The sequence below is a fragment of the Aethalodelphis obliquidens genome, unplaced genomic scaffold (assembly GCF_003676395.1).
Source record: "Aethalodelphis obliquidens isolate GAN/ISIS:26980383/991018 unplaced genomic scaffold, ASM367639v1 scaffold13, whole genome shotgun sequence".
Lineage (NCBI taxonomy): Eukaryota > Metazoa > Chordata > Mammalia > Artiodactyla > Delphinidae > Aethalodelphis > Aethalodelphis obliquidens.
The window spans coordinates 23552608-23573249 of record NW_020837957.1 but is presented as its reverse complement, the minus strand read 5'-3'; the positions used below and the strand labels follow the sequence as shown (position 1 = coordinate 23573249).

At 44.9% G+C, this 20642-nt stretch overlaps 1 protein-coding gene across 2 annotated transcripts; it reads right to left on the bottom strand.

The window, feature by feature from the left end:
• Window positions 1-2619: 2619 nt before the first annotated feature.
• LMO4 (LIM domain only 4) lies at window positions 2620-20231 on the bottom strand. 2 transcript variants are annotated; one of them, XM_027114251.1, is made up of 5 exons: window positions 19459-20231; window positions 16467-16705; window positions 9014-9110; window positions 8461-8616; window positions 2620-3416 (listed from the first exon to the last, which is right to left on the bottom strand). In XM_027114251.1, the coding sequence occupies exons 2-5, from the start codon at window positions 16700-16702 to the stop codon at window positions 3408-3410; spliced, it is 498 nt and encodes a 165-aa protein (XP_026970052.1). In that variant the 5' UTR covers window positions 16703-16705; window positions 19459-20231; the 3' UTR covers window positions 2620-3407. The 2 variants fall into 2 exon arrangements, with proteins under 2 accessions (XP_026970052.1, XP_026970053.1); XM_027114252.1 differs by lacking the exon at window positions 19459-20231 and adding an exon at window positions 16905-17048.
• Between the last annotated feature and the right edge of the window lie 411 nt (window positions 20232-20642).

Genomic DNA, 20642 nt, shown 5'->3' with positions numbered 1-20642 from the left:
TCAGTGCAAATCAGGGCAAAAGAATTTCAATACGGTTAATATTAAGAGGATGACAATTTCACAAGCTTCATGTTGGTGTGACAGTTTTCTCATTTCGTATTTTATAAGACACTACAGTCTGTGTTAAACTATTTCCTAATAAATCATGACAAGCTGGAAACAGTTTCTCGTGGCAAACGATTCGGTTTGGAAAAGCTTCGTTCGGGCTCTCCGGCCTTTCGGACTGTGTAAATCTAACTAGACAGATAGGTAAAAAACATTAAACCCTTTCAGAGGACAATCTGTTTCATTAGCAAGATTGACAATTTGCATGATTGAGACATTTATATGTATCATAAACTTTTTTTTTTAATCAGGAGTTCAGATGGGCTCAGTCACATTTGCTTTTATTTTTAATTGCACTTGCTTGTAGAGACTGGCGCCATTTTGCTCTATGACGTGGTTAATATTACATAAGTCCTTTCAAAAGAACAGAGCGCATCTCACTAACATCACCAATGTCACGATGAAAGGTGAACAAGCTCGTGTTTTTTTTTTTTTCCCCAGCAATGTTGGAGCTGGGGGAGGAACACAATCACTGCTCACATCAGAATAAACCTGAGTGTTTTTAGTAGCTTTCTATCCACACAGAGCATCCCCTTTAGAGCCAGGTTTTATTGTTTGAAACGCCTCTGGTTTCAAGGTAGTGTTTTACCCAAAGCAAGGCTACTACTTAAATATGTTCTATTGTATATTCATAGCTCCATTAGTCCTTCTCCAATTTAGCACATCAAAGAGAAGCCTTCATCACTTGCATGTGGATTATACTAACATGAGTGACATTTGTAATCTTATAGGTCTGCAACTTAAGAAATGCTTTTAGAAGCTCGTTATTAAATACGCGGCAGTGCTTGAGGAACTAGCCCTATAGTAGTTCATTTAAAGTCTTTAATGACCTTAGCCCTCCACATCACTAAATGCCACACTGTATTACTGACTACAAAGTTATTAACTATCTCCTTTGAATTTCTACACTATATGGGACATGAGTGCTTATGTCAAAAAGAATTAGAGAAGATGCTAGCATTCTTATTAACACATTTCTCCTTTTCTGTCCTGAAGAGTCCCACGTTCCCTTAAAGGATTTTTTTTTTTTTTTTTTTTTTTTTGCGGTACGCGGGCCTCTCACTGCTGTGGCCTCTCCTGTTGCGGAGCACAGGCTCCGGACGCGCAGGCTCAGCGGCCATGGCTCACGGGCCCAGCCGCTCCGCGGCATGTGGGATCTTCCCGGACTGGGGCACGAACCCGTGTCCCCTGCATCGGCAGGTGGACTCTCAACCACTGTGCCACCAGGGAAGCCCCCCCTTAAAGGATCTTGAAGGGAAAAAAAAAAAGGTGTTAAAAACCAGAACTAGTTCCTAGCAATTCCCCAAGGATCCAACTCAGATATTGTTATCTATGTGATTTTGTTCATTTTATTTTTTTCCTGCATATTCTTTTTATAAAGCTCTAATAAACTATTCACTTTAACTAACTCTGCCTTTAAATTCTCCTACACGAGGTTTATAGGAGGTTTTCAGTTGGAGCAACTGATTTTTTTTCTCTTGGCCTGGAATCTCTGGAAGCAGGAGATCCCAAAGGGAAGCTGACTGCTAGTTGAGAGGTGTGGTGAGCCAGACCTCTCTGCAGAACCATTCCCATTCTCAGAGAGAGGGTGGGTCTATATCAGGAGCTTTTCTCTGGAACAAGAGAAAATAAAACTTAAAGGAGCATTATGAACACACCTGCTTTTATTAACCTGTAAGAGAAGTTGCAGTCGAGTTTGCTCACATACTACAAGCCTGGCAGGGCAGCCTTTCACGTGTTTCCTCCTTCCACCAACGGCACTGGGCCCACTGAGTCCTTGGCCTACACGTGTTTTCTGCAGGCAACTTGGGCGCTGGTGGGGAGCCACTGCTGCCTAGAACGGGCGACTAAGTACCTCAAGACTACTACTAAATGAAATCCAAATCCTCCGCCAAACACATGGAAAGGCAGAGTCAGTACAGGAGCGTAAGAGCAAACCAAAATAAACAAATCATACAGCAGACCACACGAGTCTAGAAGCTCAGCAGGAAATGGCTGCTTCACCCATCAAAGAAGATTGTAAAAGAGCTCGGGGTCCTAACAACTAATGGAACTTCAAAATCCGTACAGGTATGGTTTAGAACTGCTATTTCCTTCAAAAGCTATAAACTTGGTAAGAGAACAAGATGGTTATGCCACATTCTTTAACATGCTTTCCATCAATACCCAAGGCTTTCCTACTGAGAAAAAAGAATAAACGAAATAGCTGAAGAATCAAACGTATATATATAAACACAAAAGATTCACTGTGATACAGCAGAAGTGTAATGACATGCTGTTAACAGAATATTATGAATTTACAGAACGGACTCCGTTAGAGACATGGCTTCGTACTCCTGCCAAAAATGGCATAGTTAAGTAATCTGAAGAACACCTTATTGGCTCAGAGCTAAATAAATATACCCACTGCTTCCCTCGACCCCCGAAGATTTAAAGTGAACTTGGTACGGAACAAAAAAATAAAATAAAATTTTCCAAAACACAGAAAAGAAAAAGCAGTTTTTAAACCCAAACTCCATCGAATATTTTTCTTTTAAGTTTTTATTATTTAAATACACCATACTAGAGCAAATGTCTCTGAAAATATCACAAATAAAAGATTTTTTTCTTCATTCAGCAAATTAGAAGTAGGGGGGGATTTCTACACAGTAGCTTCTATGAGCCTGACTTTTTTTCCAATTTTTTTTCTTTTTTTCATTCTTTTTTTTTTCTTTGCCATGGGAGTAGCAACATTAGGACGAAAACACTTACATGCATACATACATTGTATTTTACAGAGATACAATAAAAGTGTTTGTGATAGAATATCACAAAAGCCACATCTCTTTCCTTTATCTCATGTTCAGTTTTGATTGAAACACATTTCCTTACAACACTTAAATATACAAAGAGCAAATAGAATGTTGTTAAGGTAAAAACACAGGGTACAAACTCTGGCCAGTGCCCTGCTAATTGTTAATGAGGGTAGAAAGCAGATTTGAATGCTTCTTTTAATTAGCTTCATTAGTCATTTCCCTCCTCCCAAGCTCCCTCCCCCCAAAGATGTCGTCCGGTGGATCTTTTTTCATTTTCTCTACAGTCTCCCATTAGCCCAGGTTCATGGAGTCCTTAATGTTCATATTCAGTCATTTTAATACACCAATAAATGCAAGAAGGGCAATCAAGACTAAAGAAGGTGCAATGGCATGGAGCTGGCACTGGTGCTAGCTACAAAGGTGACTTGTCTACTGAAGACACATGGGATCCACCTGTGATGAACAAGATCTGAGATGAAGGCACGCATTCTGCATTACTCTGACCTTTTAGCAGACCTGCAAGACATAAAAACGGGCATCTTAGCTACAATGCTAAACTTGGAGAGATATGAAAACTCAAACATGGCTGCTTTTGTCTTCCCTACATTCACTAATCTTCTTCTATTAATAGATTACTTTCCAACTGTGACTTGTTAGAGGCTTTCTACGCTACTTACTCTGGCAGTGGAGAACTAAAGCATAACATCTTCTGCACTGTTACTAGCGGACAAAATGAGACGATAAATGGACTTCCAGAAAGTTTCTGGTGTAAACTTCTACAATGAATTGCTGAACTCTGTTAAAAGCAAGTTTCTTTCTGCAAGGAATGAATTGTAACATCTTGCCTCGAACTAGGATCTTAAAGGCACATCAGAGCCAAGTTCCTCCTCCCCAGGAAGTTTTGCGTTAATATTCTCAACTGTGTAAACTTTGGCAAGTTACTTAACTGTCTGTGTCTTGGTTTCCTCATCCTAAAAGTGGGGAGGGATTCCCTGGTGGCGTAGTGGTTGAGAATCTGCCTGCCAATGCAGGGGACACAGGTTCGAGCCCTGGCCTGGGAAGATCCCACATGCCGCGGAGCAACTAGGCCCGTGAGCCACAGCTACTGAGCCTGCGCGTCTGGAGCCTGTGCTCCACAACAAGAGAGGCCGCGACGGTGAGAGGCCCGCGCACCGCGATGAAGAGTGGCCCCCGCTCGCCACAATTAGAGAAAGCCCTCGCACAGAAACGAAGACCCAACACAGCCATAAATAAATAAAGAAAGAAAGAAGCTTTCATTTAAAAAAATAGTAATAATTTAAAAAGTGGGGATAATAAGGGTGTTATAAGGATTACATAATATATAGGGAGCGCATTCAACAGCGCCTGGCACTTAATAAAAAAGCTAAACGAATACTGGCAGTTAACATGATTATTCTAATATCCCCATATGATGTCTATGCACCCATGTCCTTCTCTGCTTATAGGTATGTGTGTATATGCATGTGTGTATACACACACACACAAAAAAATATTGATACTTCTTTTCCCTTAGTATTTCCTACCATGCCACTTAATACTACATGAATATTGTAAATATATGAATCAAACATAAGTAATGTGTTAATGACTTGTGCTCAATTAAAGAATGTAGTTCAATGGAAGTCTAACTTTAATATCTAAGTTACAATTGATAATCCAGTTGTCCAATACAAGCTGTTTGCAATTACCAAAATGAAATAATAGATATTAGTTTTTTATGGTTTTTTAATGACATTGTGAGCTTCCCAGGAAGTTCTCATTTCACCCTTTCCCTAACTTACTAAAAGCCTGAAGTCTATTAGGAGCTGCAACCCCCTACTTCCAAGCTAATTAAAGTGGTAGAGGCTTAATCCCCAGAGTGGAGGCTCAGTGTGAGAAAGGTAATTTGTCTGTCCAGAACAAAGATGCGGCAGCAGCCAGCGAGCATATTTAATAAATGAGCAACAAATGTCCTCTACGATGGACACACACACAACGTCAATTATGTAACTACGGGGCGGGGTGGGGGGGAACTGCGAAGGGGTATGTAAACTAGAACCCTCGCTAAATTTTCTTCTGACCAAAGAGATGTGATCTCTTATTTTACTGAAAAGCACAGATTATTCTAGATGAAACCATCACTCCTGAGTGGAAGAAAGAATTCCAGAGCAGGCAAAAAATTTACCAACCCCTCCCCAAAAAACCCCACAATTCTTGATTCTATTTACATAACTCTCTCTCTACAAGGCAGTATTCTCCTGAGGGGAGCCAAGTCTCCTTCAGACAATATAGGCTATAACATTTTGTAGATCCTAGAACAAGAGTGGTCTGAGATTTCAGTCAGAGAGACTGTATGATTTAAGAGCTTAAGATTATTTTTTCTCAGAACATACAAAAGCCAATGGTGCAGAACAACAACTAAACTATACATCCCAGACGCTGGGAACAAATTTCAGGAGGATAAAAGTTGAAAGGGGCCAGATGATGGGGGCCTATACTTTCCATACAATTTTAGCTGCCTTTAAAGAACGGATGTACAAATAATCAACTCATTACTTTTCAGCCAGAGGATGTTTGGGTATATTTATTATGCATCATGCGCTAAAAACGTAATTGGTTCTGTGAACAGAAGGAAAATGGCCAAAATTAATGTCCAATTTTCCCCACCAAAAATATAGAGAATGAGAGAGAAGAAAATAATAAAATGGAGCTATTTGTCATTTCTCCCCATCTCATCTCCTCCAGAAAAGAAACGCCGCAGGGTTTGGGGAAAATCATTTTAAAGCATTCTTCAGGTCCAAAAAGCAGTTTATGATTCCACCAGGAAGTATGTTTTCATTACTTCTTCCCCCTTGCCCTCTCATTAATATCTCTCTGGACCACATTCAGCCTACCCCAAACGTTTATTTACAAAAACTACCTTGTGAATTGACTGTGCTCATGGTGAGCTGAGCACCAAGGGCAAAAATGTAAGACATTTAGGCCAACGGGGATATGTTCTTAATTAACATCACCCCCAAAACACAGCTTCTCACCAATGTCTGACAAGAACACATCCTTAAGTTATATTTCCTTATTCCTTTTAAGAACTATTCATTTTTGAAGGCCACCTGTCTCCTTTTAAAAGGCTTCCAACATTAAAATACACGCCGGTAGGCTCTTTTTCACTGCCTCATATATTCTGTGTTCCAAAATGAACGCCCTACCTCTCCCACCCTGCAAAAGGTATGGACTTATATGAAAGGCACAATACTTGCAATCTCGTAAACACGTAAACCAGACTTTGCTCAAATTTTCCTCCCTAACACCTCCCAATTTACATCATCATTTTTTTTTTTTCTGGTACGCGGGCCTCTCACTGTTGTGGCCTCTCCCGTTGCGGAGCACAGGCTCTGGACGCGCAGGCTCAGCAGCCATGGCTCACGGGCCCAGCCGCTCTGCGGCATGTGGGATCTTCCTGGACCGGGGCACGAACCCGTATCCCCTGCATCGGCAGGCGGACTCTCAACCACTGCGCCACCAGGGAAGCCCTTTACATCATCTTATACTCAGTAAGATGGTACTGTGAGACGCTGCTCGTACTTATTACGTGTCTGTGTACTTAGTCCCTGGCTAACACTGCTATGGCCTGTATTCAGTCTGACTACATTTTCCATCTTATCTCTACATCCTTCAATTCTCACCATGCACGTTGGTGAGCTGTATCATTTTTTATGCCTTGCTAAGTCAGGGAAAGAAATGGTATAAAAGCAGCAACAAACTTAAGATATCATTTGTAGAGAAACTAAGCTTTTACCTTGGGGGGGTGGATTTTATTCCTGTACTTTTTTTTGGCTACCAAGTATAACTACAAATGGCTTTGCTTCTACATGAAATGGGTATCTCAAAATATTTGTTACCCATTCATTGTCCTCAACTCAGCCCTATAGATTCACTTAATTACAACTGAAACCACGAAGGTCTGTAAGTATTTATATGTATTGGCACTCCTTAAAGAAGCCTGAACTGGCTCATCAATGGTGACTGATTAATTTGCAATAAAAAATTAGATTTCCGTTCTTAAAATAGTATTCTATGCAGTTCCCATATTAGTAAATAAGGAAAACTGTACACATTTTGATGCAATTAACCTTTACCTAATAAAGCAATGGAAAATACATTTAAAATCATTCCATAAACTTGAGTAAGGGAAAATGATAAAAATAAGCATTAAAATATGGCAGTATAATTTAAAATTTTTCAAATATTAGTCATTTTCCCTGTACACAGCATTAAGAAAATGCATTACGGAAGACAAAGAAGCCTAATATTTTTTCCTGAGATTTTTGAAGCTCGCTAAATTCCTATTTGCAGATAAATGTTGTTTTTTGTGATCCCTACAACAGACATTAATGAAGTTCCTATTGTAAATCCATAAAGAATTACCAAGTGAAGTGTGCACTTTTTGTTTCAATGCAATAACTCAGTGCTGTGTGATTGCCTGGGTTAATGATGAAAAAGTCAAACATACTATCAGAGCTGATGGAAAAATCTATCACCAATCTGAAATTAAAATTCATCTGTGGTCAATAAGATTTAATATCCATGCAAGTGGTGCTGTAAAGAGTAAATGAATCAATGTCATCAATACATAATCAGTATGAAATATGATGTGAATAAAATTATGTGCACGAGTCATACATTTCACTCTTTTCTGGGCCAGTGTGGAATGAACAGTCTCTTAACTGAAGGTTGACAGTAATTGTTACAAATTAGGCACAGCAGTTATCAAAATGCACTCACTTGCATAGCTATAGGACTTACTAAGGAGATTAAAATAGATCTGAAACTATACAGTACTGCAGGTGCTGGACAACTGTTGATCACCCATTTTCCCTCTGGAGTGCCCTCTAATAACATGATTCGTACATTTGTATAATTTCCTCGTTTCTAACTCTGGTCCAAAAACTTTCCAGTTGTGGATCGAGAATCAAGACATTTAATCTTTAATGATCAGCAAGAGCTAGAACTTTTAAAAAAAAGTTGTAACTTACTCAAACATTATGGGACTACCAATCAACAAAAATGCTCTCCTTTGGAATTCCAGAATGTTTTGTAAAACTGCTCTTCTAAGATTCAAAGCACCGTAAATTGGGTTAGGAAGGCAGGTGTCCAGATTGCTATTACTAATGCAGAAATCATTCTTTCATGACAAAGACATTTATTCCCCCTTCCTACCAAAAATGTTCTAATTCCCCCCGCCCCGACAATAACCTAGTCACATCGTATTTCTGAATTTCAAAATTGTCAAGTGGGATAAACAACTGGTCGTAGGCAAGTTTTACATTCTGCCTGACTCTGCATGTGATAATGTGTTCAACATTGGTAAAGCTACAGCTATAATTAAGCCAGGATTTTTTTCACCACAAAAGATTCATGATTTAACCCATCAATTCCTCTATTTCTGAACCGTGTATGTATGAGTAGTCTACATTTCTTTAAAAGGGCACGCAAAAACACAACCACCTAGGAAAACTCCCTCACTAGACGAAGAGGTTGAACCTTCCAACTAGGTATTCACCTTCTGGTCTGGCAGTAGTGGATTGCTCTGAAGTGAATTCAAATGGCCATTGATGAGAGCTGTAGGTCTATCATGTTCACAAAATAAACTGCCATTGATGTAGTGAAACCGATCTCCTGGGACCAGGCGATTCCGGCAGGTAGAGCATGTAAAACACTGAAAGGAAAAAGCAAATCCACTGAAAACAAGTACAAATTAAGTCTTTCTTGGTCACAAGTTTATAAACTGTTTTTAAGCAGGTATCTGTCAAGTACAGAGAGCCACTTATGGCTTAGTGTTTTCTTTCCTTCAACATGATTCTGGAAAAGAGTAAGCCAAAATGCAAGAAACTGGATCAAGCTAAAGGGGAAAAGCGACAAACAGGTGCGTGCTTCTGTGGCATGGGGGAAGTGGCATGGGTGGATGTGTAATCATCACTGCCACATAACAATTTCAGTGGATTCCTTCCATGTTTGCGGCTTGAGAAAACAGGGTTCCTACTAAGGAGACATGCTTTGTCTCCATGTAGGAAAGTTATGGTTCTTTTAAAAAACAGAGGAGGAGCAGATGCTACCTTCAGATGATACACATTGCCTTGGGCCCTCATGACGAGTTCGCTCGCAGGAATAGACTGTCCACAAGCGCTGCAAGCACCGCTATTCCCAAATAACCTGAAACAAAGATGACGGGGACACCAATGAATAATCCCAAACCAAGGAAAGAGAAAGAAATCCCCAGCCTCTGGCCCTCCCTTTGGAATGCATTTGACAGAGACTGAATGCTTAGGCTCCGGCCTCAAATTTTATGAGTGATTTACATAATCTGGGAAAAATCCTTTTGGGGGGGGTGGTCACAGCTAACTTCTCCCTACCGCAGAGGAAGAGGGTGCCCTGGGTTTCAACAAAATATTGACTTACACCTCTAGCAAATATGAAACAATTCTGTTCTACACACATTTTATCAGATTACTGAGTTCATCATTAAAAAAAAGATACAATTCATGCCTGAAGTTTAAATGTATTGTGTCCTTGAAATTATGTGAAGAACTCTTTTGTACTTTAATCATATCTTGAGATATGAGTCATCAAAAGGGTTAAGAGGATTTGATTGTATATCTAAGAAGACATCATGCTCAGTGTATTGAAACTCCCGTAAACCTCCATCAGTGCAGACTTTCCATTAGAAACTCTCTGCTATCCAGGTTGATATATAATGTGTATGGGTTAACCTTTTCAATCATGGTGTCAACACTTAAGATTTGCCTCTGCTCATCTCTTTCATCCTAACCTTCTCTCTCTCTTGATAATGAAATGCTTGCTCCAACTTCCCTCTATCTGCTCCTGAGTCCACAATTTAGATTACTTCATCTCTGCTAGCAACAAACTGAATGAAATTTCGATTTGAGCAGAAAGTAATTTACCGGGATCTGGACCCATTTGTCATCATATCTCTCTGGGTGTTTGCTGTATCACTGCAGTTTTCCTATGCAATCAAATGAGACCACAACATCTGCCATGGGGGGAGGAGGGGGAGAAGAAGAAGTCTGCAGAGGAGGGGAAAGCTCAAGGAAGTGCGGTGTACTGAAGAAAAAGATATACATAATTCCTTACATCCTTCCACAGGCATGACAAAATATTTTAACGAACACCGAACTTTGGCTTTTATGAAATCCGTCGACTCAAACTGGGAAGCTTTATTTGCTTTTGGGCTTCCCTCTTTAATATCCACAAATATTTATTAAACAGACCAAAATGATTTCACATTGAAAGGTGGTATCGGAACGAGTAAGCAGGGTCAGAGAGGCACTTTTCAACAATGAAAAACAAAGTAATAGGACTTACAAACTAACATATCGGTGTCATAATACATATTAATACTTGCATTTCTTCCTTGTCCAAAGAAAGTCATAAAATGCAGTTTGTGTCAAACCATGAGACAGCCTCCTATAGAACACCCCGTAATCTGAATGATTGTGGCATGCCTCTATATAAAAATAATTGCTTTGAGTTTTCAGAATCTGGTCTTGCAGAAGAGGCTTGTCATGTTCAAACTACTAATTTGCTGTCGCCACTTTATTGAAAATAGCCTGTAAGTTGTTATTAAATGTATCGACTGAACGACAGGGAGAGTAGTAAAACTGCCCCTTAAGATGGCTTTTAATAGGAAGCCCAAGAAACAAATTTTGCAGCAGCATCGATTTGAAGAGTTCAATCAAAACTCCATTTCAAAACTAATTAGTGTGAGATCAACAACACATTGACACGTTCTTACAGAATCAGAACAGTTACAGAGAGAAAGCTGAAATAATACACTGTCAGGACCTCTAGCTGCAGGACCGCACCGTGTGGGAGCTCAGGGGCCGCTGGCCTGCCATTTCCTAACACTGGACCATTTCAGGAGCATCGATGAAGCCTCCCGGAGTCTCACCCACAGCATCCTGCGAGTGTGGGTTGTCACTGCTGCCACGAGAGGGTTCTCAGAAGGGTGAGGTGGCCAGAGAATTAGCATTGCCAGGGGGAGTTTCCAGTCAACAGCAGGGCTATTTCAATCCCCAAAAGGGGTACCAACTCAAACACTTCAGGTAAGAATAAAATTAAAAACCTGTCGATGTAGCCAAAAACATGCTGAGGATAAAAGGGGGGCGGTGTAGATTAAGGGGGTAGGGAACAGAATCCTACCTGAGCTAAGGACCAAATATCCTCTTACAGCAACCCAGAAGTATTTTAATGGCTAGGAGTCTATAATTATGGCTGCCACTACCAACAGGTACACAGTGACACTCCATCTCAAAAATACCCTTTCACAGTACCAATCTGATTACCCAACCTAAGTGTTCATTTATTTAACAATTCACCCTGAGTAAAGTCAGCTGTATGTCTTCAATGTCTAAGGGCAGTTGTATGGAATCCAAAAGCTTTTCATACATCTCATTTTCTCCAGCACCACTTTCACAACCTTTCAGGGAACAATCAGCCACAAAATCACGGGATTCCTAAAGTGTCAGAAATTACAGTTACAAAGTTTGAAAATGACCAAGATCTACCCAGGACTGATGTGCTATTGAACAACATTATTAATGGAGTTTAATATCTTTCCGTGCCTACAGCTTTAAGGCTGCCTCAGAGCAGAAAACTTACATGTCTAAACACACTTTAATCCCTTTTACCAGAGAGGAAGGCTACCATTAGAATTCCACCCTTTTTTCTGAAAAGTTGTGTGTGTGTGTGTGTGTGTGTGTGTGTGTGTGTGTGTGTGTTTTAACAACGTTTCTGTGCACTGGAGAGTTAATTATCTAACCAGGGGGACTGTCCAGGACAGTGTTTGATTTAAAAGGCTTGAGGCTTTAGGTGCTCAATTAAGTAGCTATCGTCTCAGACTGGACTATAATGGGCTCTTTTCTCTTTAACTCAAGCAACGGGGAGATATACCCCAGGTCAGGCTAATTAAAGCCAGGGGAGTCTTTAATTGTGATGACAGAATCGGTTTCAGTTTCCTTTCTTTGGGTCCTCAGTCCAAGAAGGTCGTTAATATTTCAGCATTTGGGCAATGCAATCAATCACAAACATCAAGAGGTTACTTACATGGGGAAAAGGGAAAAGAAGGAAAGAAATCCCACCAAACCTCTACACTTTAGAGGTGCTCTGCTCCTATGAAAAGTACCATGTAGTGCTAGTACTGTTTGCCAGCTCCAACTCTCCTTGCTGACAGAGATGGAGAGCAAGTTGTATTTTTAGTTCAGTAATAATACTTAGCATCTTTCCCTAACTTCAACGACCAATAGGTGAGCCTACTTGCAACTGGTTACTTCAAGCAAAATACACACGATACGGAGCATTACCTGGCTGTTTTCTAAACCGCTTTCAGGCAAGGAGAGGTAGGTTTCTAAGTGTGGCTGAAAGGTATACATTTGTACCTACAAGTAAATATCAGCAACCTATCTGAGGAGAAAAATGCACATCCACAGCTACCGACCCAGAAGCAATTGGTTTTCCAGCAGGTTCCTATATTTAATCTAAATTCTGCACCGGCTATATTAAATGTAACAAAGAAAATGCAACCCAGAAATTATGCCTGGAGCCAAGTCCATTAAAAGTACTTCGGAATAACTAGAGACCAAGCACCTTAAAAGCACCAGAAGCTATTGATACTTAAGAGGGGGGCTGTGAATAATCGCAACTGATGCGTTAGAGAGGGGAGGGAGAAAAAAAAAAAAATCAGCCAAATTACGCTTGGTTAATTCAGAGTAACAGATCTGCCCCCAAGTGAATTGGAGGCCTTGAATTAATTCTGTTATGACAAATCAAGATAAACGTTCCCCCTAAATTGCATGCGATTTAATTAATTTTTGAGATCCTAGGGTTTTTTTTTCCTAGCTAATAGTTCACATGCTCCTGTGCTGTCACTGTGCTTGAGTGGGCAGACTTCAAAGTGATATTAAATAACCAACTATTAGATTTACCTAGCACGTCCTATTGGAAAAGTGCCATTTAATTACCTAGCCTGTTCAATTAAAGGGACAGCATTCTCTGAATATAGCAGCTTGCTGTTGATTACCAGGGAAATGAACTCGCTGTCTGGCGGCGCCTCCGTTCCTAACGCTACCCGCTCCCGAAACGCACCCTCCACCACCAACCACCACCAATCCCCCCGCCCCGGGCCCCCACCCCCAGCTGCGCGGCGCTCACTGCGGCTGCGGGCGCCACGTGAACCTCCCGAGCGGAGCCCGGGGAGAGAAAGCGCTACCCGCTCGTCCGGCTCCCGCCCTGCGCTCGCCCCCTCGCGGGCCCGAGGCTGCCGGCCGGCCGGGCGCCTGAACTGCGGCCTCAGGCGCCGTCAGCCCCCAGCCCGGCCCCCGCCCGGCCGAGCGAGCGAGCGAGCGAGCGAGCGAGACCCGGCACGCCGAGAACCACCACCCGAGCTTCCGGCGCGTAGCCTCGCCTCCCCGGACCTGGAGCCCCACCCGTCGATCTCCGAACTTCCTCCTCTTGCTGCACTTTCCGCGCCAGTCTTCTGGCCCGCGGTGGGGGTGGATGAAGGAGGACTCGAAGAAAGAGAATCGGAGTTTCTGAAGCTACTTGGTGGCGCTGGGATTGAGCTGGGGGGTCGGGAACCCGGGGGGAAGGGGGAGGACGCGCTTCCAAGGTTCAACGACTTTTGTAATTTTGCTAGGTGGCGGGGCCAGGCCGGCGTTGGCCCCTTTAAGATCCACCCTCCCTTTCCTCTCCCCTCCCCCCTTGTCTATCCCTCCCTCTCTTAGAGGCCAATTTTGTTAATTAAATGTTTTGTTTGCAACGCAGCTCTCATTCATTGCGGACACGTCATTCGGAGCAGATCTAAGCCAGAGACCAGATCTCATTAGATAAAGCCCATCAAAACTAAGAAAATGGAGGAGCCACTAATTAAAGCTTTTAATTGTGCGGATTCGCTGCAGCAAGGCAGCCGCTTTATCTGAAATCTTGGAGGGAGGAGAGGCAGAAGCCCAGCTCTGCCCAAACGACACTTGGTCGCGCAGGGGGAAGGGGCTGGGGAAAAGCAGCACCACCCACCCCTTCCCCCCCACAACCCCCTCCCCTCCGGGCCCCTCCCAGCTCTCCCAAAGCTTTTTAGCCAGATCTTGCTGGTTTTCAAAAAGCCACAACCTCAAAGTCAGACAGTTTAAAAGCCCCTTAATAAATCGCTCTGTGGTCCCAGCTGGGGCCGAAGAGCCAAAGGGTCCCCTTCACCTGGCGGCCGGCGAGCGGATTAGTCCCGCTCCTCAGCGGCCGTCCCTGCAGAACTGAAAGCTCCTCCAACAAGTGGACTGAAGGGAGACTGAGGAGGGAGTGGCTGAAAGGAAAGGGAACGCGCAGCCTCCCCACCTTCCCACCCTTTCGGCATCTTGGTGGGCAGAAGGAACACTGAAGAAAGACTTAGGAGATCCCTTAAACTTGGTGGGTGAGAGGGGGGTGTCTGCTGCTGAGCCCTGAGCAGTGTGAGGAAAGGATCAATTGGGTACTGAGCTAGAACTCCGCTCTCCCGAACAAATCTAAGGTCCTCAGGGTAGCCTCCAGTTCAACAGCAAGCGTGGTTCCAGTTTTCAAAGTCAGGAAAAAAGAAAGAAAGGGAGAATATGGACCCAGTTAATTAAGTCTTGGGGCTGGGCACACATCCTCCATTGCTCCATTAAGCCAACAGAAAAACACCAAATGGGCATTTATATTTGTTCCCAAGAATAGGGAAAGGAATGGAAGTGATTCCCAGGAAGCCACTTGCCTAAACTTGTCCTGAGGGAATGCAAGTGGACCCATCTTCTTTTTAATTAGTGGTAATCAGAAGCGAAGGTCTTCTGAAGGCACTTGGAAAAGAGATGAATCTGTACCATTCACTGCTTCTGAACAGCACTGTCAATTTTTCCCCTTTAAACCACCCTCCTTCTTACCAGTTTTGCTCTCTAATTACAGTACTGTCAAAGCTCATGGCATTGCTTGGAAGGAGGACCAGAAAGCATTATACCCACGCTGCTGCTGATTTTCCAACGTTTACTTCTAAAAGAACACTTCGTGAAATTAATGCTGCCACCTTAATTTAAAAATAAAAGCCCTCTCCCTTCCTGTATTTCTTTTACTTGGCTGATTGAGGAGGCCAGCAAAGAGGACATAGGTTGCATTACTGGAATAACCAAATATCATCTTATTCCATCATTTACACTAATGATATCACTGGGGTAAACATACCCATACTCAGCTCCAAACTGCACTGGGATCTTCTGCAGTTTTAGATGCAGAGTCAGGGAATCACAATGGAGCTAAACTTTGAACAAAATACCTCATCTATTGATTCACCCTCATTGAAGAAAGGGCAAAAATTTTCTAATCTCTATAAAGAAAATGGTTTAGGGCACAAATTTTAATAGAACGCATTTCTTAAAAGTGAGTGGTTGTCTAGTATCAACCGTGTGCGTGTGGGTTTGTTTTTTTTTTTTTTTTTAATTACTGGATGTTGAAACAGAACACCTCCTAGAAGCATTCATGTGCATCAGTCTATCAAACCATTTACTCAAATTAAATGTGTAATCCTTCAAATGCCTCCTTTCAAATTAATGAGTTTAAGTAGCTTGAGTTCACCTGAAAAGATCCTATAGGCACCTGACCTCCTGAATTCTTTCCATTAATTGCACTGAAACTTGTTGGAAAAAGGCTGCTTACATGGGCATATGAATGTTCCTATACATTGCTTTAAAATGCAAGATTAGTATAATTCTATAGCCTCTTTTCCTAAATCTCTTTTGGGGATCAAGGGTAGTGATACAAATGACAACAACAAAAAACCCAAAATCTGAACATTCCTCAATTGAACTACAAATTCTACATCACAAACCACACACTAACACTTGAGTATTGCGAGCCTTCAAGTAACAATATATAAAGAGAAACATTACCATTAAGTTTTTTTTTTTTTCTTGTTCGGGTTTCTTTGCTATAAGAAGAATGACAAGTCTTTAAACCGATGGGCAATCAGCATTTTTCACAAGGAGCACAAAGAATGAGTCAGTTTTCCACTCAAAAAAGTTTAAAGGTGCTTACGTAAATATCATAATCAGCCATCACCATATCATTTCTCACTACCCACACTTAAATTTTTAAATCAGTCTTTTGTCTCCCAAGTTCCTATGTTGGTCCCTACCTTGCTTTAAGAAAGCAGCTTAACTCCCACTTGAAAGGTTTATTTTTAGTGGAGGGTCCAACTGCGGCTGACCACGTGAAATCCTGGTCGCGAGGATCCTGGTCCCAACCTTTGCACACCTAGCAGCCCAGTCCCCCCAGATGCGCAGTTTTTACTTCGTGTGGCCTTTGCCGTTAATTTGCCACTAAATATTGGAAGATTAACACATGCTTCTTTAACCCCTTAAATTTCGGCCAACCAGGTTTTTGAGGTGAAGGCTACACTGTATTCTGAGATGCCCTGCTCCTTTCTTTAAAACCCTTGGTAACCTTTGGCCTTGCCATTGCTCTGCCCGCCCATGTCGGGGAAAGGCAGCCAAGTCTTACCTAATGTAGTCATTTCTGCAAAGGATCATGCCGCTCTTGGTGTAACAGGACGTGCCGATGTCGCCCAGCTGCGCCTGGCAGCAGGAACACTTGAGGCACCGGCTGTGCCAGTAGCTGTCCATGGCATAGAGCAGAAAGCGGTCCGCAATCTTGCCTCCGCAGCCTGCGCACCGCTTCCAGGAGAGGGAGCCGGCCGTAACCGGGGGCGGCTGTGAGCTGCTGCCCGGATTCACCATGGTCTGCAGAAGGCGGGAAGGGGACAGGGAGAGAGAGACAAAACAGGGGCGATGCAAAAGTTAGTACTCGCCGCGCGAGTGAGCGAATCCGTCCCCCGCCAGCCCCCAGAGTTGCTGGAAGGAAGCAGCAGGGCAAGGGCGGGAAGGAGGATGAGGGGGAGAGGGAAGGAGGGAGGCTTGCCGGCAGCAGCCGCCTGTTTACTTTTCTCAAGCTTTGTTCTGGGGCCACGAGCTCCTCTCAACTTTCCAGCGCCCGCCGCCGCTGACAATTTCAGCTCGGGTACTGTCAAAACTCAAGAGAGCGAGGCTCCGCGGCGCGCTCCTCCCCTCGCGGCGCCTCCTCCCGGCCCCCGCCTCCGCCCACTGCCCCCTCCTCCGCCGCCCGCCTCCAGCAAATGAGGGTCAAACCCACCCACCGCCTCGCCCGGCCCCTCCCGGGGCCCCGCTGAGCCCCGAGCGCTAGTCGAGGGGAGTGAGAGGCGGCCCCCGCCGGAGCCACGTTCCCTCCCGAGCTCTGCCCGGGGAAGTGCAGCTGCAGTTCACAAGTTGGAAATAGTTCGGCTTTCTGAAAGGGAAGGAGGGAAGAACCGGCGGAGGGGAGATGGAGAGAGTGGTGGTGGGAGGGGAAGCGAGGGGACTTCGGGGGGGGGGGGGGGCGGGGGGGGGGGGGGGGGGTGCGGTGTGTAAAGTTGCGAAACTGGTTTTTCTTATTTTAAACAGCACCTTTCACATGCCATTGTGGTGACCGCCATCTCCTATTATTGTTCCAAATCTCATTTCATTTTGAAGATCAATGAGTGTTTTCTCTGCGTTTGCAGGACACAGGCAAGAATAATAGATCATTGAACTTTAGGATGCCTGTTAACTTCCTATACAAACACTCTCCACTTTGGTCTCACTAATCTGCCCTTGATCAGCAATTTAAATGGTAGAGCTTTGTTCCTCCAAAAGGGTGAGGGGTACGTTACTGATAATATGTGAGAAGGCACTGTTAAAGGATGCACAAGTTATATCTTGAGCCAGACCTACTGTCACCAAAAACTGCTTTTAAAAATTCCCCACTCTTTCTAATGAATGTCACGAGAGAAACAACTGGGGTCTAATATAGGAATCAATTTATAAAGCTTAGCCTAAACCGATTAATTTGTTGCCTCCAATCCTGAGTCCAATAAAGTCCTAGTGTTCCTCCAGTCACTTATTCTATAAAAAGATCAAGTTATTTACTGCCAATTAAGCAGCCTGTTTTGTCTTTGTCCTCTGTAAGCCGAGAGTGTGGGCTCCCCCCGAGGCTCCCGGCTATCTGCTCAAGACATTCAGCTGATACCTCAGAAGCGAGAGGACGAACTTTGCCTGTCCCCGGCCCAACTTGGCTGCTGCAAAAAAACGAGGGGAAGGGAACGAAACAAGGACTTGTGTTCCTTAAATAGGCCGATTTTAAACACATTTCCTCCGAAAGAGTCCCGGAACGTGTGTCCAGTGACCGCACAATAAACCAGAATAAGAACTGCACCAATTAAGCTGTAACAAAACCCTGAGACTTTGGAAACAGGACCACTCTAAAACCCATTAGCATTGCATTTAACCGAATGCATCATACCTTTATGTAAATTGATTTATCTGATGCATTTACTCGAGGAATTGCTTTTTGTTACAATTTCAGCCCTAACCCAAATGAATCTGCATTTCCTGCCCTAGGTCTTTAAACTGCCCACCCCCGCCCAACGTTTTAATCGCTCTGAATTCCTTTTTAAAAGAGGAGGAGGGAGGAGATTCCAAGCTCTTCCCCGCCCCCATCTTTGGTGAGAGGTAAATATATATGTATATTTTTTTTGAAAAGGAAACATTACACTGAGAAAAGCATCCAGTAACCCCATTAGCTAAAGCTCTTAAGGACAAGCAATACCTTAATGCTGATTAAATCTAAAAGAGATGAATCAAGACGACTGACCAGAAACTGACTCCCCTGATAACTAAGGACGGGCCCTCATCAAGTTTCATTTAGAGTTGGAAAAAAAAAGAAAGCTTTTAAGTTAAATAGGCTTATACTCTAGTAATTACATAGCCAAGCAATTTAGGTCCTGAGGTAGTCTGTGAAATAGAAAGCAGAACTGGCAGCTAGAGGCAAAATCTGCCCCCCTTTAACAACGTCTCTGGTGTTTTTTAATGGAGACCAAGGGAGGGACAAACGTAGCGCTGACAATTTGTAGTACAAAAATGGATGCTTAATTCATGTCTTGATTTTAATTAGGTGATTCACCGGATTTCTCCTGGATTGGAACAAAAGACTTATAAGCCAAGAGGAATTTTTTAAAAGAACCAGCAATACCGAATCCTGCTCACTTAGATCCTTTCTGCCACTGTTTCAAAAATAGTGGTGGGGTGCGGGGGGTAAGGTCGGGACTATTTTCCCCACACTACTTCTCAGACTTCAACGCTTAAAGCACCTCCTGCCTCTCCCTTTGGAACTGAATATATCCCCACACGCCTCCAAGGTCCCCACCAGCCCCGTCTCCAAGAAGAACCCTTTTGTAAGCAGGAACCGCTACAAAGCTGGCGGCCCGGGGCTGCCCTCCGTCCTAGCTCGCAGGCCGGCCTCGGTAGTTTCGGACTCGCGCATTATCTAAGCCGACGTATTGTTTACTTGCAATTTGGGACGGTCAAGGGAAGGAAGCCAAAGAAAACAGCCCCGGCCCAAATCGCCCCCCTCCTCCTTCTCCCCCCCCTCCCTGCCCGCGGCTCTCCAGCCGTCCCCTTACCTGCTTTTCCCCTATATTGCAATATTGCGAGAGGCGGCGGCGGCGAAATTCGTGAGAAGCCGCTCGGCTTCCAAGGAAGGGGCGCCTTGGCTGGCGGAGGTGGAGGGAGAGGGGGGGATGTTCTCGCAGAAGCAGGAAAGGGGAGGAGGGGGCTAAGGGCTGCTTTTCTTTTCTTTTTTTTAACGCGCTGCTCTGAGGCTGGGTTAGGGGGCCCCGCGTAAGTGGCAGGCGCCGGGAAGCAGAAGCGTCAGTCTCGGTCCTCGTCGTTCTTCTCCGCCTCCGGCTCCGCGCGAGCAGCTGCAGGAGCCCTCGGCCCGCGCGGCGCGGCGCAGCGGCAGCAACTGCTGCAATCGCTGCTGCAAGTTTGGCAATGTGGCTTCACTTTGTATATTCCCCCGCCCGGAGGCCCCCGCCCCGCCCGCGCTCCTCCCGCTCCCCCTCCTACTCCTCCGCCTGCCTCCCTCCCGTGCGCCCGCCCGCCCGCTCGCTCCGGGCTGCTGGCGGCGACGGCCGCTCGGCCGAGCTTCCTGCACCTCCAGCCGGGGAGCGGCCACAGACACAACAGCCCCGGGAGCGGCGGCGGCGGCCGGCGCGAAGGCCGGGGGGCGGACGCGCCCAGGAGGCGGGGAGCTGCGGCCGGCGGGGTCCCGCGCGCCTGACCCTCGCCCCTGCCGGGGCTGCTGCTGCCCGGCTTGGAGGCGGCGGTGGCGGCGGCGCTGGCCTCTAACCGGCTCACTCGCTCCCTCCGCGGCTCTTACACATGTGTTACTGACAGAGCAAAATCCCAACTACTCCCAGGCTCTGCCGCCGACGTCAGCGACCCTCAGCCACTGGGCGGCCGGATTGTTCAGGCGGAATAATAAAACCTGCCAATCCGGGCAAGGACAAAGGGATGACTGAAACGAGACTCCGGGGGCGGGGGAGAGAGCGAGGCGGCTGAGCCGCCGGAGGCTGAAGCGGGGGAGGGCCCGAATCAGGTGGGGAGAAGTCCCTCGGGCGCCGCCGACCCCGCCGGCGCGGCCCCCCGTGGCCCGAGATGGCAGGCCGAGGCGCGGGGGCCACACCTGCCCTCCCTGCTCACGTGGCCCCTTCGGGACCCGCGCCCGCTCGCCCCTCGGGGATAGCCCGTCCTCGCGCCGAGAGGAGCCCCTTAGGAAACTTACTTCACATCTGTCTCAGAAATG

Bases quoted from the DNA above. Each gene is read 5' to 3' on its own strand.
- LMO4 (XM_027114251.1), bottom strand. From the start codon at position 16,702: ATGGTGAATCCGGGCAGCAGCTCACAGCCGCCCCCGGTTACGGCCGGC. The intron at 9,111-16,466 runs GTAAGACTTGGC...TCTTTGTTTCAG, and splicing joins TGCAGAAATGACTACATTAG to GTTATTTGGGAATAGCGGTG. The intron at 8,617-9,013 runs GTAGCATCTGCT...TTTTCCTTTCAG, and splicing joins GCAATGTGTATCATCTGAAG to TGTTTTACATGCTCTACCTG.